The 18994-nt window shown below is 23.3% G+C and overlaps 1 protein-coding gene across 1 annotated transcript in view; it reads right to left on the reverse strand.

The window, feature by feature from the left end:
- Nucleotides 1-5083: 5083 nt before the first annotated feature.
- The window catches only part of LOC117180117 (protein transport protein Sec31A), a 79564-nt gene continuing 65653 nt past the window's right edge, over nt 5084-18994 (reverse strand). The window contains exons 10-13 of the mRNA XM_033372456.1: nt 15663-15737; nt 10311-10625; nt 6037-6108; nt 5084-5407 (exon numbers count right to left, since the gene is read on the reverse strand). Coding sequence (XP_033228347.1) covers nt 5219-5407; nt 6037-6108; nt 10311-10625; nt 15663-15737 — 651 coding nt within the window. The 3' untranslated portion in view covers nt 5084-5218. The remainder of the gene's footprint in view (nt 5408-6036; nt 6109-10310; nt 10626-15662; nt 15738-18994) is intronic.

Raw genomic sequence — 18994 nt, forward strand, 5'->3', positions numbered from 1 at the left:
CAATAGCGGATCCTTACGGTTAGTTTTAACCAAATTTGGTTGTATTTCAAAAATAAAATTTTTTGGCTTCCAAGGCTCGATTATACTTTTTATAATTTTTTTCACTCATTGTGGTAATATTTTTTGATAGCCCAAAAGCATAAAAGGAACTCAATTTGGGTTCTATTAGAAAGTTTTATTTTTTTTGTCTGCCGAGACTCGAAAATTCTTTTTCTAATTTTTTTCAGTAGGTGATTTTTACGGTAACTTTCAACCAAATCTGGTTTAATTTCAAACATAAATATTTGTCTGCAGAGTCAAAAATCTTTTTTCTATTTTTTTCTGTGAAAGAGTTGCAAAATCATCCCATAAATTAAATTAAACTTCTTCGTCAGGCCTAAATCGGATAAACCTTTTATATTCTTGAAAAAATAAACTGATTGAAACTTAAAATTTACAAATCATTTATTTATTATTAAACTTGAACACTTCCATAATTATCTAGACGAGAGCGTCCACAATATTTGTAGATAAATTTATAATCAAAAGTTTATTATACAAATATCCGCTATAAATAATACATACGAGAAAACAATATTAGCGCCGCTAATATCAACATCTTTCTTTTTTATTAATATACAACATTAAGCACTGCGAAATTAAGGATCTAACTTGAGAATTGTTAAATCCAGATTTATCAATCATTCGCTTTTCCGACTAGGCTTGTTAATTTGCCATCATTTTTTTTTTTTTAGAATTCGACTTTTAGTATTAAATGCAGCTCGGCTTAAGTATTTTTTCGAAGGTTTTCATTAACGCACTCTTACCAATATAAAACTAGTTTCCACATTTTCTTGATTATGCAAACATTCTCCAAGAATAAATCTACATACAATATCAGGGCATCTACTAAAAATCCTGGAAAAAAATTCCCTGAAAATTTCAGATTTTATTTCCAGGTATCTCAAGTTTTTTTCCAGAAATAATTTTTCATAGTAGGGAGTTTATTATAAATAATGTTTTTTTTTCAGTTTCTAAGGATTAAATTAAAATTTTTATTTATGAAGCTTTGAAAACCTATATTAGAATATATGCTTAAATATATTTGGATCATCATTTTATTGAATAATTAAATAATACTAAAAAGATGACAATTTCTTGAATTTGTCTCTAAAAGTACAAAATGGTTGAAATTCAACTAAAAAAGATTAGTTTTAAACTAAAAATGGATTAGTTAAATTTTAAATTAAAATAATTAATTTTCCACACAAAATAACAAACAAATTTTCAAACAACGTGATGAATTTTCAAGTGAAAATATAAATCTTCAATTGCAATAGAAAAATTTTTAACCAAAAAAGATGAATTTTTAAGAAAAGAGTTTAAATTTGGGAAAAGTAGTTTTAATTTTAATGAAAAAGATGAATTTTCAAACGTAAAATAGTTCACTTTTCCATTTAAAACTTTAACTTAAAAAATATGAATTTTCCGCAAAATAGTTCCATTTTTAACAAATTAGTACAACTTTATCCAAGCAGTTGAATTTACAACTAAAAAAATCAATTTTTATCTAAAAAATGGAATAGTTTCATTTTCAGTTAAAAAATCAATTTTAGCAAAAAAAAAAAAAAAAAAAAAAAAAAAAAAAAACAATAGAATTTTTAAAATCAAGAATATTTAATCAGAGAAATTAATTTTCAAAAAAGTAGTTCGATTTTTAAACAAGTAAATGAATTTTTAAACTAAAAAATATCAATTTTTATATAAAAATGGATTAGATTAATTTTAAGTTAAATTAATTAATCTTAATCAATAAAACAAACAAATTTTTAACTAATTTTTAACTAAAATAAAAGATAAATATTTTTTAAGCTGAAAATTTGTCTTTTTGACTTTAAAAGTTCACAAGTTGGTATAAAATTTAACTATTTGGTACAAAATTAAGCTGTTTTGTAGAAAATTCGTTTTTAAAAATTGAAAATTAATTATCCTCAATAAAAATTAAACTATATCATTTTTGGTTAATAATTTATTTGTTTATCCAAAAAATTCAACTATTTTGTTCGAAATTGTTAGAATCGCAAAAAATAAAGACTAATAAGTTCGATTTTTAGTTAAAAAAATTAATATAAAAAAATTATTAATATTTTCAAACTAAGCGATGAATTTTAAAATCAAATTTAGATCTGAAAAGATCAAATTTTAACCAAAACTTAAATCGTTAAATTTTTAGTAAAATAAATTAAGTTTCATAAAAAAAGAGAATTAAAAAAACAGTTAAATATTTAATCAAAGCGATTGGATTTTCAAATAAAATGTTGAATCTCTCACTGAAATAGTTCAATTTTAAACCAAAGAGAAGAATTTTGAATCTAAAAGATGAATTTTTAAACAAGAAGCTCAATTTCTACCAAAAAGACGAATTTTTTTCTAAAAATATATAAATTTTCAACCAAAAATTGAATAAATTTCAGTCAAAAAAATTAATTTTCAACCTGAGAAGTGAATTTTTAAATAAAATCACAGAATATTCAATTAGAATGGTTCCATTTTCAGTAAAAAAATATAATAATAATTTTAAAACAAAAAAAAAAACTAATTTAAAGAAAAAATTACATTTTTAAAGAAATTGATCATTTTTCAACTAAAGTGATGAATATTCAACTGAAATAGTGAAATTTCAACAAAAAAGAATAAATTTACCAATAAAACAATGAATGTTTAAATAGAATATTTAAATTTCCAACGCGAAATAGATCAATTTTCAGTTTAAAAAAAGGGTCTAGTTTAAGTTTCAGTTTAAAAATTAATTTTAGCCAAAAAACAATCGGATTAAAAAAAAAATAGTTTAATTTTCTACCCAAAAAAATGATTTTTCTTCAAAATAGTTTAGTTTTCAAACCAACAAATTATTTCTTAACAAAATTGTTTGATTTTCTACAAAGTAGAATAATTTGTTACCAAATGATGAATTTTCAAGCAAGAATCTTCTTCATTTTGCAGAAAAAAAATTCAACAAAATACATGAATTTAAAACTAAGAGAAGAGAAATTGTCACAATATATAAAATAGTTCAATTTTCAGTTAAAAAATTAAAACTTTAACCAAAAAAATAAATTTTTAACAAACTAGTTAAATTTTTAACCAAAATATTTTAAACTGAGATAATGAATTTTCAACCAGAAAAATTAATTTTCAAAAAAGTAGTTCAATTTTTAAACAAGTAAATTAATTTTTAAATTAAAAAATATCAATTTTCATCTAAACAATTTTCAACACTATAATTTATTTTTTAACTAAAATAATATATAAAATTCATCTTTTTGGTACAAAATTAAACTGTTTTGTAGAAAATTCGTTTTTTTTTTTTAATTGAAAATTAAGTGTCATCAATAAAAGTTAAACAACATCATTCTTGGTTAATATATATTTTTAGCTTAAAAATTCAACTATTTACTTCAAATTTTTTAGAAGCGCAAAAACTACAGATTGATAAGTTAAAATTTCATTTGAAAAAATAAATTAAAAAAAATTATTAATATTTTCAAACTAAGTGATGAATTTTAAAATAAAATTGTAAATATTCATATAAAATATTTTCATTTTAAACAAGAATGTTGAATTTTTAACTAAAATGAATGTTTAATTGGAATAATTGATATTTTGACCAAAAAGATTAATTTTCAACCAATAAGATAATTTCCATCAAAAAGACGATTTTTGGATTAAAAAATATAATTTTTTAACCAAAAATAAACAAGAAGATTAAGGTTTGAAGAAAAATAGAATTTTCTACAAAAAAAAATCGATTTTTCAATAAAATACGGAAATTTTTAAAGAAATGGTTGAATTTTCAACAACAACAAAATTTTAATTTTAATTGCTGAATTAATTTCTTCAAAAAAATACGAATTTTCAATAAAACTTAATTTTCTAGAAAAAGAAAAGGAATATGAATTTTCAACCAAAAATTAAAATTTTTAACGTAGAAAAATAATTTCTACCAAAGACGACAAATTTCAAACAAAATATGTACGCGAATTTTCAACTAAAATGATGGAATATTCAATTGGAAAAGTTATTCATATTTACAGTGGAAAAAAAAATTTCAACAAAAAAAAACAAGAATTTTCATCAAAAAATTAAAGTATCAACTGTAATAGTTAAATATTCAGTATAAAAATTAATTTTTGGACAATCATAAAACGAATTTTCAACAAAATAGTTCACTTTTCAATCGAAGAAATGAATTTTCAACCAAAATTATGAAACTTAAATAAAAAAATTTTAATTAAAAAAAATTCAATTTTAACTTTCTGAATTCTGAACTGAAAATGTAGTTTTTGATATTTCAACAAAAAAAAAAGATTTAGAATTATAATAAAAAACATTTGAATTAAGCAAAAACAGATGATTTTTCTATAAAATAGCATTCATTATTATTCAGTTTTATATTGCAATTTAAATTTAATTTATAAAAAATAATAAACACTCTCGCACAAAAATTCCCTGGTTTTTCCAGACATATAAAAATTCCTTAAAAATTCCAGGCATTCCAGATACGGTAGACACCCTGAACATATATACTAGGGTGTTCCAAAAAAGGATTTTTTCGTGTGTCAAAAAGTCGATTTTTAAAAATAAAATAAGCATTTTTTTTCAAAACCCGGCTCGAAGGAGCTCTAAATACTTGATAAAATTATTTCAAAACCCATGGGTCATTTTAATTTAAAAAAAAGCCTTTTTTTGGACCACCTCAATGTAAATTTCCCATTTTTTGTTTAATCATCAAAAACAGCAAACGGAAAATCTTCAGATTTCAAGTAAATGTCTCTAAGCTGCTGATAAATCTTTCAATAAAATAGACAATAAGGAGGAATAAAGATAATTTATCATCCACTCTGAATCCTTCAATTCAGAAGCGTAACAAAAATATTTTCGTTTTTTTTTCTTTCTTTTTTTAAATTTCTCAAAAGAAAGTTTTCAGATAATCCAGGAACCCTTCCAAAAAAAAAAGTCCAAGAGATTTATATTAAACCGAGGATCCTTTTCATACACATTGTCACTTAAATTCTCCTAATAAAGGTAAAGATTTCACTCCTGATTACATGATATTGATATTTTACTTTGTACAATTACTTTTACACGATTCTAAAAAAAAGCTTTTCTCAATTTTAAAAGCTCGCGATCATAGAAAAATAAGGGAAAACGCAGAGTTTGGCGGACTTTTTGTCGCCTTTTATCTGATATAGACGCCCAATTGAAGAGCGCTTTGAAGGAGAACTTTTATACCGGGCATGAATGAAGCGATTTGACTAAAATCTGGTCCCGAAACCAGCTGAGTATGTAATGCCAATCCCCCGGTATACTCTCCGCTTTGAATAAGCTGCGATATTTGATGCAGACCTTGAAGCGTACTTTGGGTAAGCTAAAAAAAGAACAACAATTATTTCGTTAAATTTTCATAAAGTTTTTTCCTTTTTTTAACCCTTAAAGGGCATACTGGGTGTAAAACACCCAGCGACTTATTTGAGCTTCAACAAAACGTGCCAAATTCAAGAAAATGGAACATATGGCGCACAATTAACAAATAACATGAAAACCTATTTTTCCATATAATTTTCACATAATTTTGATTTTTATTGAAATTATTTTTCATTGAATTTAAGCTTTTATTTTTTAGAATAAACACCTTCTTTGAAACGAACACTATAAGACTAATTTTATTTTTGAAGCGCCGTATCTCGGAAGTATTTGAGTAAAATTTGAAGAAAAAAGTTCTGAATTTTAGACTGAAAGAAGTCATTTAAAAAATTTTTTTAACTAATTTAAATTTCAAAAAATATTATTAAACCTGTTTCTCCATAAACTAGATAGATTAAACATCATTAATTGATTTTCTTGCGCAAAAAAACTATCCAATACCGTCGACACTGCAAACGTTTGAATACCCTTGGGTACAAAACACCCAGTATGTTCTTTATGTAATTTTACGGAAGTGTGCCCTTTAAGGGTTAATAGCTGGCAGCTTGATTAAATTTTGTGGAAAAAGCTTACTTTGTTTTCTCGAAGACAATCGTAGAGCGATTCGAGTTTTCTGGAGACGTCTTCTATTTTCCGTTTGGTTTGCTGTAAATAAAGACATTTAATTGTGGGCAAAATAGTTTAATTTTTAACGAAGAAGATGATGAAGTTAAACTCACTTGTTAAAAAAAAATTAATTTTGTTGTTGTTGAGGGCTCATCATTTTAATTAAAAATCCATTTCTTTGGTTGAAAATTCATTTTTTAAATAAAAATTTAATTAGTCTACTTTTGGTTGAAAAATTATATCTTTTAGATGACAATTTGCCTTTTTTGGTTGAAATTAATCTTATTGGTCGAAAATTATTCTTTTTGGTTAAAATTTAAATTATTCCAATTAAACATTCATCGTTAATTTTAAATGAAATAAAAACGAATTTTGTACAAGACAGTTTAATTTTGTACCAAATAGTTTAATTTGATACCCAATTCTGAAATTTTCCAGTCAAAAAGACAATTTTTATTTAAAACATTTGAACTTTCAACCCGAAAATACGAATTAAAAAAAAATAATTTACAAACGATCAGTTAAATTTTCAGCTTAAAAAAAGATTTATATTTTATTTCAGTTAAAAATTAAGTATTAAAACTTCAAATAGTTAAATATTCAATCAGAGCGATGAATTTGTTAATAAAATTATGAATCTTTGACATAAATTGTTAAATTTTAAACCTAAAAGATGAAGTTTTCAACAAGAAGATTAATTTCTACCAAATATTCGAATTCTCAACTAAAAAAAGATGAATTGTCAACCAAGAATTGAATAAATTTGAGTTAAAAAAATTAATTTTCAACCTAAGACTAATTTAAAGGAAAATTTACATTTTTAAAGAAATTGATGATTTTTCAAATAAAATTATGAATCTTTAACTGAAATAGTGGAATGTTCTACACAAAAAAATTTCAAATAAAATAATTAATGCTTAACTGGAATATTTAAATTTCCAACGGGTAATAGTTCACTTTCGAATTAAAAAAAAATTAATTTTGAACCACAAATATTAATTTTCAGCCAAATAGTTACATTTTAGCCAAAAAAACAAACGAATTTTCAAAAATATAGTTTAATTTTCAACCTAAGAAAAATTAATTTTCTACAAAATAGTTTAGTTTTCAAACGAAAAGTAAAATTGCCAGTTTAAAAAATCATCTAAAATTGGAAGTTTAATTTTAAGTCAAATTAATTCATCTTAATCAATAAAAAAAAAAATTTTCAACTAAATTTAACTGAAATAAAAGATAAACATTTTTTTAGCTAAAAATCAAACTATTTTGTTGAAAATTCAACTTATCGGCTGTAATTTTTTTTATTCATATTCTCGGATTCAAAATTCAAATGTTTTATAGAAAAATTGTTTTCTTTTTACTTTTAAATGTCACAATTTGGTATAAAATTTAACTATTTGGTACAAAATTAAACTGTTTTGTTGAAAAGTTATTTTTTTTTAAATTAAAAATCAATTATCCTTAATAAAAATTAAAATACGTCATTTTTCGTTAATAATTTGTTTTTTTAGCTAAAAATTCACCTATTTTGCTCAAAATTTTTAGAATTAGCAAAATAGTTCCATTTTTTACAATTAATTTTTAAACTGAAAATTTAACTATCACAGTTGATACTTGAATTTTTTATCGAAAATTCTTCTTTTTCCGTTGATAATTATTTTTTTTTTTTACTGAAAATGTAAATAACTCTTCCAATTAAATATTCCATTATTTTAGATGAAAATTCATATATTTTTTTAAAATTTAAATATTCGAATTAAAAATTCATCATATTGATTGGAAGTTTAAATGTTTAGTTGAAAATTCTTTTTTTTATAAAACATAATCTTCCAGGTTAAAAATTCATTAGTTTGGTTAAAAATAAATTTCTTCAATTGAAAATTTTGACTGTTCCATTTTTAGTGGAAATTTGATTTTTTCTAGTTAAAAATTCAACAATTTGGATGCAAATTTTGTCTTTTTTAATTGAAAATTCAGCTATTTCGTTCAAACTTCACGTATTTTATTTAAAAAATCGTTTTTTTTTTGTAGAAAATAATCTTTTTCTTTGAAAGTTAATCTTCTTGTTTAAAAGTTCTTCTTTTCGGTTAAAAATTCCAGTATTACTCTATTTTTGATTAAAAAATTATATTTTTGATTTGAAAATTCGTCTTTTTTTTGGTAGAAATTTTATGGGTCGAAAATTAATCTTTTTGGTCAAAATTTTAATTATTCAAATTAAACATTTATCATTTGAGTTCAAGATTCATCTTTCTTGTTTAAAATTCAAGTATTCCAGTTGAATATTTACAATTTTATCTTAAAATTCATCACTCTGTTTGAAAATGTAACTATTTTATTGAAAGATATTTTATTTTTAGAGTTATGTTTTTTTAAATTAATTTCTTTAAACTGAAAATTAAACATATTAATCTGAATTTTTTGCGTTTCTAAAAATTTTAAACTAAATAGTTGAATTTTTAAGCTAAAAAAAGAAATTTTTAACAAAAAATAATGCAGTTCAATTTTTAATGAGGAGAATTAATTAACGAATTGATGATTAACATTAATTTTCATCAAGAGAGTTTAACATTCAGCAAAGTAGCTTTGTTTTTAAAGAAAAAGATGAATTTTCAAACAAGAGTATTATTTTTCTACCAAAAAATACCATTTTTCAATAAAATCTATGAAGAAGAATAAATTGTCTTCCAAAAATTGGAATGGTCACCAAAAAATTTAATTTTTAACCACATCGTGGAACTTTTAAGCAAGAAGTTTATTTTTTTTACCAAAGATTAATTTTCAACAAATTTAATATATTTTCAAGTATATAGTTTGAGCATTGTATACGGTGCTAGTCCAAATTTTATTTGAATAATTTTTGCTTTATATTTTTTTAAATTTATAATAAATGTCAACTAAATAGTGTAATTTTCTACTAGAAAAGACCAAAAGTAGTTCCATTTTTAAAAAAGTAAATGAATTTTTAAACTAAAAAAACATCAATTTTCATCTAAAAATGGAATAGTTTAATTTTTAGTTTAAAAATTAATTTTAATTAATAAAAAAACATATTGTCAACACTTTGGTTTAATTTTTAACTGAAATAATATATTTTTTAATTCAGCAATTCGACTTGTAAAATACATTTTTTCAAATAGAACAATTAAAATTGTATCATTAAAGTTTTATTTTTTTGTTTAGTTTTGAATATTTGTTTTCTAATTATTGATTTTAAATGAAGAGTCAAATATTTGTAAATATTAAGCAAATATTCTTCTTCTGAATTTTCAAATTTCAAATTTTAGGTTAAAAAAATAGTTTAAATTTAATAAAAATATTTAATTATGAATATGTTCTATGATTTTAAAAATCAAAATATTTTAACTGATGACGGCTTATTTTTTCCGGGAAAACATTTTCTACAACTCTACCATTTCAAATTTCAAAAATAACTAAATAATCTTTAAATAAATTCCAACCAAAAAGGTTACTTTTCTGCCAATAAAAATGAATGTTTAATAGAAAAAATAGAATATACATTTTCAGGTAAGAAATTAATTTCTAACAAAAAAAAATAGTGAAATTTTCTGCAACAAAAATGAACCTTCAAAGAGTAAAATAAAATTTGAACAAAGTGGTTCAGCTTTTACCCAAGTAGTTGAATTTGCGATTTTAGAAAAAAAAAACAGCCAAAAAATAGAATAGTTGCATATTTAATTAAAGAAAACATCAAATTTTTATCAACAGAGATGAATTTCCAAACAATATAGACGAATTTAAAAAAAAAAGTGAATTTTCTACGATGAAAGATTTTTCAATGAATAGAGAAAAAATTCAACTAAATTGTTAAATTTTCAAGCCAAAAACACGAATTATTTACAAAACAGTTGAATTTTCCGGTCCAAAATACTAATTTTTTACAAAATCAATCAATTTTCACCCGGAAAATATGAATTTTAAACAAAAAATCAATCAATTCTCAATCAATAATGCAATAGTTAAACTTTTAGTTAAAAAATGAATTACCAACCAAAAGATTGACACCAAAAATTACATAAGTTTCGAAAAGTTTCAAAAAGCAGAGTAAATATGATTTGGAAACCTATTTTTTCTTTAAAGGAAAAAAATGAAAATTTCAGGAACATGAGCAAAATTCAAGGGCTTTTCCAGGGTTGCAAGGATTGCCAGGACTTATTTAACAGGTAACTTTTTTTCCAGAATTAAGGGTACCAAAATTGGAACATGGATTCGAAACTTACTGGATTCTTTGCATTTTCATAGCAGTGGGCTTGCAGTTCATCCAAAACCGTTTTTAAATGAAGATGCTCTTCTGGAATCGGTGCTTTTGGTTTTTCTGGTTCGGCAATTCTCGCCGATGGCGCAGGTTGCGCGGGTTGCATAGGTTGCATTGGCTGCATAGGTTGCATGGGTTGCATTGTTTGCATAGGTTGCATGGGTTGATGAGGCTCAATATTCCTGTTGTAAGGAGCCCCAGGATTGACAACATTCTGGTTGTTGTATTGTTGATTATAAGGCATTTGAGAATTTTGGTAGAAACCTTCTTGCTCCATTACCTGATATTTAATATTTTCCTCAAAATTATTTACGGTCAATTCCACGCCGCATTGACACAAACCAGACCTTATGTCGTCGATTTTTTTTTAAACTTTGGCTACTTATTTATTAAAAAGAGGTTATATAAATTTTCACAATTTTATTCTACACAGAATATATTGTACACAAGTATACTGATCATATTTTTCCTAAAAAAAAACTTTTTCCACACAAAATGTTTCCTACACAGAATTTAATACTGTTATATTTTTCCTACACAATATTTTTTCTGCACAGAAGATTTCCTAACCAGAATTTAATATTGTTTACTATTTTTATTTTTTTCCTTCGCAAAATATTTTCTACACAAAATGTTTCCTACACAAAACTTTTTCTACACAAAATGCTTCCTACACAAAATGCAATGCTGTTATTTTTTTCCTACACAAAATATTTGGGGAAAACGCTGTTTCTACACAATTTTATTCTACATAAAATATATTGTAAACAAGTATACTGATCATATATTTCCTGCATAAAACTTTTTCTACACAGAAGAATTCCTACATAGAATTTATTATTGTTTGATAGTTTTATTTTTTTCCTACACAAAATATTTTCTACACGAAATATTTCCTAAAAAGAATTTAAGACTGTTATAATTTTCCTACAAAAAATTTTTTCTGCATAGAAGAATTCTTAAACAGAATTTAATATTGTTTAATATTTTTATTTTTTTCCTCCACAAAATATTTCCTACACAAAACTTTTTTTACGCAGAAGATTTTTTACAGAATTGAATATTGTTTAATACTTTTATATTTGCCTACACAAAATATCTTCTACACAGAATTAAATAGTAATATTTTATTATCAAGATAGTCTCTAGACATTGTACACAAAAATATAATGTCCAATATTTTACCTGCACAAAATATATCATGCATAGCATATTTAAAGCAGTGCATAAAATATTTTTTACAAAAAGTAAAGAAAGTGTAAGAAAAGATTTGAACTTAATATTTGTGTTTAGAATATGACTGCGTATCTTCACATATTCTGTGTAGAAAGTATTTTGTTGTGTAAAAAAAAAAAGTATTAAACAATATTAAATTCAGTGTAGGAAATCTTCTGCGTAGAAAAAATTATGTGTAGGAAACAGAAACCATAATTAGATTCTGTGTAGAAAGTACTTTGTTGTGTAAAAAAAAAATAAAAGTATTAAAAAATATTAAATTCAGTGTAAGAAATCTTCTGCATAGAAAAAATTATGTGTAGAAAATATTTTGTGTAGGAAAAAAATAAAACTATTAAACAATATTAAATTCTGTGTAGGAAATCTTCTGCGTAGAAAAAATTCTGTCTAGGAAAAATATAACAGCATTAAATTCTGTGTAGGAAATATTCTGTGTAGAAAAAATATTGTGTAGGAAAAATATAACAGTATTAAATGTTGTGTAGGAAACATGTTGTGTAGAAAAAGTTTTGCTTAGGAAAAATATGATCAGTCACAGAATTTAATATTGTTTAATAGTTTTATTTTTTTCTTACACAAAACATTTGCTACAAAGAGTTTAATACTGTCATATTTTTCCTACACACAATTTTTTCTACACAGAAGATTTCCTACACAGAATTTAATATTGTTTAATACTTTTATTATTTACCCACACAAAATGTTGTTGAAGAAAATTTGGGTAGGGAAAATATATCAGTATTAAATTGTGTGTATGAAATATTTTGTGTAGGAAAAAAAATAAAACTATCAAACAATATTAAATTCTGTGTACAAAATATTCTGGGTAGAAAAAAATTTGTGCAGGCATAATATAAAAGTACTAATTCCTGTGTAGGAAACATTTAGTGTAGCAAAAGTTTTGTGTAGGGAAAATACAACAGTATTAAATTCAGTGTATGAAATATTTGATGTAGGAAAAAAGTAAAACTATCAAACTATATTAAATTCTGCGTAGAAAAAATGTTGTTTAGGAAAAATATAACTGTGTTGAATTCTGTGCAGGAAAAATGTTGTGTAGAAAACGTTTGTAGGAAAAATATGATCAGTATATTTGTGTACAATATATTTTGTGTGGAATAAAATTATGAGAGAACGCGGGTGTAACCCGAGTTTTGAGCCTGTTATATTACTTTGAGACCGGTAACGAAAATTAGAATATAACCGAGAATATAACGGAAAAATAAATTCTCTGAGAATTTATGAGAATCTCAGAATTTATTTTAATAAATAGAAAATTGCATTTTTCCGTTAACTTTTCGGTTGAAAATTCAACTTTTTTTTTAAAGTTTGTCTTTTTTATGTTCAAGTTTACCTGCTTGAGCAGAAATTAAATCTTTTTTAGATAAAAATGAAACCGTTTGGTTAGAAATTAAGCTATTACACTGTTTTCTTGAAAACTTAACTATCTCGTAGAAAATTTACTTTATGTTTAAAATTTATATTTTGATGTTGAAATATGAACTGAAATATTTTCTGGATGAAAGTAACTCTTATAAAAAAATGATTTTTTATTAAAAATTCAACTGTTTTAGTACAAAATCGATCTTTGTCAATAAAAATTCAATTATTTGGTAGAAAATTCGATTATTTTGTAAAAAATTCATCCTTTTTGGCTGAAAAAATTCGTCTTTTTGGATTGAAAATTCAATTTTTTTGGTAGAAAATTATTTCTTGTTAAAAAATTCATAGTTTGATCATGATAACTCGACTAAAATCCTTTTCAACAAAAAATTCAAGTTTTTTTTTTTAATTTATCTTTTTGATTTAAAACTTCATCTGTATAGAAAAAATTTCATTTTTTGTATGAAAATGCAACTAATTTGTTTAAAACATTTGGTTTCATCGCTTTGTTAAGAAATCACTTTTTTGGTTAAAGATTTAAATTTTAAGTTGAAAATTCATCTCTTTGGTTGAAAATTTAAGTATTTTGTTGGAAACTAATCTTTTTTAATTAAAAATTCAACTACTAGGGTCAAAGTTAAACTACATTGTGAATTTTTTCCATTGAACGCTTATGGCTGGTTGAAAATTTTACTGCTTAGTGGAAAATACTTTTTTTTTAGAATTAATTTTTTCACCGAAAATGAAACTTCCACTTTTTAAGATTGATATTTTTTAAATAAAAAATTCTCGTTTTTTTTGTAAAAAAATTATTTTTTAGTTTGAAATTTACTTTTTTTGCGTAAAAATCCATCGGTTTCATTGAAAATTAATTTTTTGTTGAATAGTCATATTTTTTGTTTGAAAATTGCATTTTTGTAAAGAAAATTTGTCTTCTGGTTTGAAGGTTCAATAATTTAGATAAACTTTTATTTATTTTTTGAGTGAAAAATCTTTATTTGTTGGAAATTCTTCTTTTTGGTTTTATAGTTCTTTTCTTTTGTTGTATTAATTTCATTCTTTTTTTTATTAAAATATCAACTATGACACTTTTTTGTTATTTTTGACGTTTTTGACAAACAAATTTTATTTTACGTAACAAGTCGATTTCCAAAAAATTTCAACCCTTATTTTCTTTACACTTTTCTATTTTGAATTTCAAAATTTCCTTTTAAAGAGTAAGTTTTGAATTATAAATTTAAAAATATAAGTTCTCAAACAAAAATGAAATTTTCAGATTAAAATAATAATCTCAACAACAACAAAAAACGAACTTTTAACAAAATAGTTGAATGCTCAAACAAAATCATGAAATTTCCAAAAACAAAATTAATTTTCTACCCAAAAAGATGAATTTTCAACAGAATAGTTGAATTTTCAACTTAATATATAACAGTTCGATTTCCACCCAAAAAAAGATCCCTAGATATAATAATTGAATCAAAATTTTCTGAAAAATAGCACTGGAGACCCATTTTGTCCATTTATCTTGAAATTTTTAATTGAATCTTCAATTGAAAATATAAATTTTCACCAACCAAAAAAAAAGTTAAATTTTCAGTATATAGAAAAAAAAATTCAACCAGCTGAACCCAACCGAAAAAGACGAATTTGTGACAGTGTAATTGAATTTTATATCAAAACAGTTAAGTTTTCTACCAAAAATATGAATTTTCAAGTCAAAAAGATTAATTTTCTACAAAAAAAACTGAATTTTCAACCCGAAATTATATTTTTTTTCAAGAAAGTTAACTTATGACCAAATAGTCGATTATTCAACTAAACAACTGTATCTGATTTACAGACCAAAAATTAAATATTTAAATGTTCAGTTAAAAAAATTAATTTTCAACTAAATGATTTAAGTTTTTACCAAAATGTTAAATTTTCAAGTCAAAAAGATGAATTATCTGTAAAATAGCTGAATTTTCCACCCGAAAGTATGATTTTTTTCCCAAGAAAATTGTTTTATGACCAAATAGTTGAATTTTAAACTAAAAAAATGTATCTTCAACAAAAAAATTTTTCTACAAAGTATTTTAACTTTAAACCAAGTAGTTAATTAAAAGAAAATTAATTCTCAATGAAAAATGTAAAAAAAATATTTTAATTTTTAATTAAAATCAGTAAAATTCAACCAAAATTCAACCATTTTAAACCGAAATAATGAAACTTCAACCAAAAAGAATAATTTTGTTACCAAAAGAAAGAAGCATTTTTTTACAAAACACATAAAAAATAAATGCATTTTCAACAATATAATTAAACTTTTAAACATAATGGTAGCTTTTGCAAAAATATTTTTTTCTTTAAGTCAAAATAAAAGTATTTAAAATCTTTTTGTTAAAAAATAAATATTTTAATCGATTATATAAATTTGATCATTTATTTGGTACACATATATTTTCAAAATTATGAAAATAAAAGTGCTAAAATTGATTCAATTGTTCGGGCAACGAGAAAAAAATGTATCGCTAATTTAAAACTTTCGAATTAGAACATACCTGACATTTTTTTACTAGACTCAAATTTTAGGTAATCTATATTTTCTCCACTAAATAAATAAGTAACCACAGTTTAAAAAAATCAATTATATAATTATATTACATATTATAATATACTATAATAATTATAAATTTATAAAAATTATTTTACTCACGTTGGGTTCTTGTTGTGGAACAGCACCTCTCAATGGATGAAGAATAGGATCTTGTAATGGAAATTCTGACTTTGGCTGAAAAGAAAAATCGGAAAATTCCTACTGATTGATAAATCTCTAATTCACTTTCAACGTCCAAAAATTGTCATAAAAATCGAAAGCAGACTGGTTTCCTAAAATGTCTGGGCCACGGAATTTATATTAATAACAAAATATCTTTCTATAAAAATAAAGTTAAACAGAATTCTAAGTACAGGTCTCGGACTTTTAATTATATTTACTTTTTATTAATACTAAAAATATTTTGCACTTTTTAATTAATACAAATTTCGATGTTAAAACGGTTATTTCGTAAAAATAATTTTCCAAGAACAAGGAAAAATCTACCTTAGCCCGGATTTGAACCCGGAATGCCACTATGGATGAGTCGAGCGTTTACCAATTACCATTTAAACTTTAACCGATTTCCGGAAATTCATGGGTTCTTAAGAGATTTCACTGAATTTCATAGCATTTAGAGCATATTAAAAGTTTCAAAAATATTTTACGCAATTTTATGTGAGACGTATATTTCACACCAGATTTAAAAAATACTTAATCCCTTCGATTTAATACTGTTAAGTATCTGCCTTCAGGTTATTTTTGTCAAGCGAAATTTATTGGCTGCCCGGACTTGTATAGATGCGCGCGCTGTAAGGAATTATTTTACTGCGCATGTGCCGACAAGCGCGGGTCTATTTGAAACCAATAAACACTATCAATAATAGTTCATATAAATATTTTCAACAAATTTTCACCGTATAAAAAATTATTAAATTTAATACAAGAAATAGCTAATTTTTTGAAATAATTCATTATCAATTTATAAAACGAGTCTGAGACCTGTGAGTAAATGATACTAATACAAGAAATTATCATCAAGTGATGGTTTGTAATTTCTTAACGATTCTCTGAAATGTTATGCGAAAAACAGCAAACGCTAATCTACTTTTTAATAAAGACTGTCCTTCTAGCCCATTATTAAAATGATAAAAAATACGAATTAAAGGGAGAGGTGGACTTCAAAATGTACTTCACAAAAATTAAGAAGGCACACCACTCTCGCAGAAGTTCTCTACCTTATTTTTATTCTTCGAATGTTTAGCCTTTAATTTCCTTGTGCCGGCATGTTCCGCTGACATTTCATTTTTGGTGTATAAAGCCAGAACTGGCTAGGTCATTTAAATATCATCAGTATTTTTTTATTGATCCCCATTAACAGGGAACAGATGAAGTTTCAAATCAAAAAGATAAATGTTCAAAAAAATATTTCAATTTTCTGCTCAAAAAGATTACAGTTGATTTTTCAATATCAGAATATGAATTTTTTATCCAAAAATAAGTTTCTATGAAAAAAATTGAAATTGCAATCCAAAAAGATGAATTTTTCGAATAACCTTTTTTTTAAATACTTGAAATCTCTACCAAATAGTTGCATTTTTATAGTTTATGAAACTATCCATTTTTTAACAAAAAATAAGTTTCTATGAAAAAATTGAATTTTTAATCTAAAAAGACTAATTTTTCCAACCAAAAAAGATAAATGTAAAATAAAATATTCGAATTCTCTACCAAAAAAAATTGCATTTTTATCCAAAAAATATGCAATTTCTCTTAAAACGGATAAAATTTTATAAAAAAAAAATTTTTAGTATTCTAAATCATCATAAAAAATACTCCAGTTGACTTTTCAAGACGAAAATATAAAGTTTAAAAAAAATTCATTTCTGCGAAAAAAAGTTGAATTTTGAATCTTGAAAGACAAATTTTTTCAACCAAATAGGATTAATTTCTAACAAAATAGTCAAATTCTCTAAAAAAAAGTTGGATTTTCATTTTTAAAAATGTCTTCTGAAACAGATGAATTTTTAAAGCAAAAAGATAAATTTTCAAAAAAATATTTCAATTTTCTGCTCAAAAAGATTACAGTTGACTTTTCAAAATGAAAATATCCATTTTTTAACAAGAAATAAGGTTCTACGGAAAAAATTGAATTTTTAATCTAAAAAGAATTTTTTCAACCAAAAAGGATCCATTTTTAGCAAAAGAGTCGAATTCTCTACAAAAAATTTGCATTTTTGTAAAAAAATGACTTCTGAAATAGATGAATTTTTAAATCAAAAAGATAAATCTTCAAGGAAATTTTTGTTGAAAAAGATTCCAGTTCATTTTTCAATATCCACATATGAATTTTGTATCAAAAAATAAGTTTCTATGAAAAAAATTGAAATCCAAAAAGGCGAATTTTTTCAACAACATTGTTGAATTCCCTACCGAAATTAATTGTTATCAAAGAAAGATGAAATTTCGATAAAAACAGATGAATTTTTAACTGAAAATAAAACATTTTTTTAAATAGTAGAATTTTTTCCAGAAAGGATTTCAGTTCTGTTTTCAACACAAAAATATTAAATTTAAACAAAAAGTAAATTTTCTAAGAAATAGTTAAATTTTCGATGAAACAGGAGGACTTTCAGCCAAACAGTTGCATTTTTATTTTGAAAAAAGATGAAATTTCTTCTAAAACAGATCAATAAAAAAAGTTTTTTTGAATAGTTAAATTTTCATCCAAAGAAGAATTGTAAACAATAAGTTAATTTTTTTTGCTTAAATAGACGAATTTTTAAGGAAAAGGTATGACTTTCTAATTAACAATATTCCTAAATTTTCAATGATTTTTTTCTTCTTCAGACTTTCTAAATATCTTTTAAAATTAATTGAATTTTTTCTAAAATTTTGAGGAAATCCTGCAAATTAAAAAAAAAATCTTAAAGTTTTCATGTATAAATAACAATTGAAAAACTTATTATTTGTAGAAGAAATTTGAGCAATTTTAAGAGACATCTAAAGGTTTTGAGAAGACTGAAAATTAGTTTAAAACTTGAAACGATAGTCAGAAAAGAATCTGGAAGATTTTCAAGAAATTTTTTTTTAATTTCAAATTGTTTTCAAATTGTTTACCTTGAAATATTTTATTTCAATTTACTCGTCTTAAATGAATAGTTAAATATTGCTTAATATTCAATAATTATTATTTTTCTTAATTAACAAATTTTGAAATTAAATATTTTAGACTGAAATAATATTATAAATTAAATAAAAGTCTTTAATTGTGAATATATTATTATAAAGTTATTTTTAAGGTTAAAATCTGGAATCTCTTAAATTTTGAAAGGATTTAAAATTTTTTATCAAATCACTTATTGTTCACTTTTTAATACTTAAAGTACAGACCCATTAAAAGAATGCATTTATTTATATTTACAGTTAACCTGAAACATTTTAATTTTATC

This window comes from Belonocnema kinseyi, chromosome 9 (assembly GCF_010883055.1).
Source record: "Belonocnema kinseyi isolate 2016_QV_RU_SX_M_011 chromosome 9, B_treatae_v1, whole genome shotgun sequence".
NCBI lineage: Eukaryota > Metazoa > Arthropoda > Insecta > Hymenoptera > Cynipidae > Belonocnema > Belonocnema kinseyi.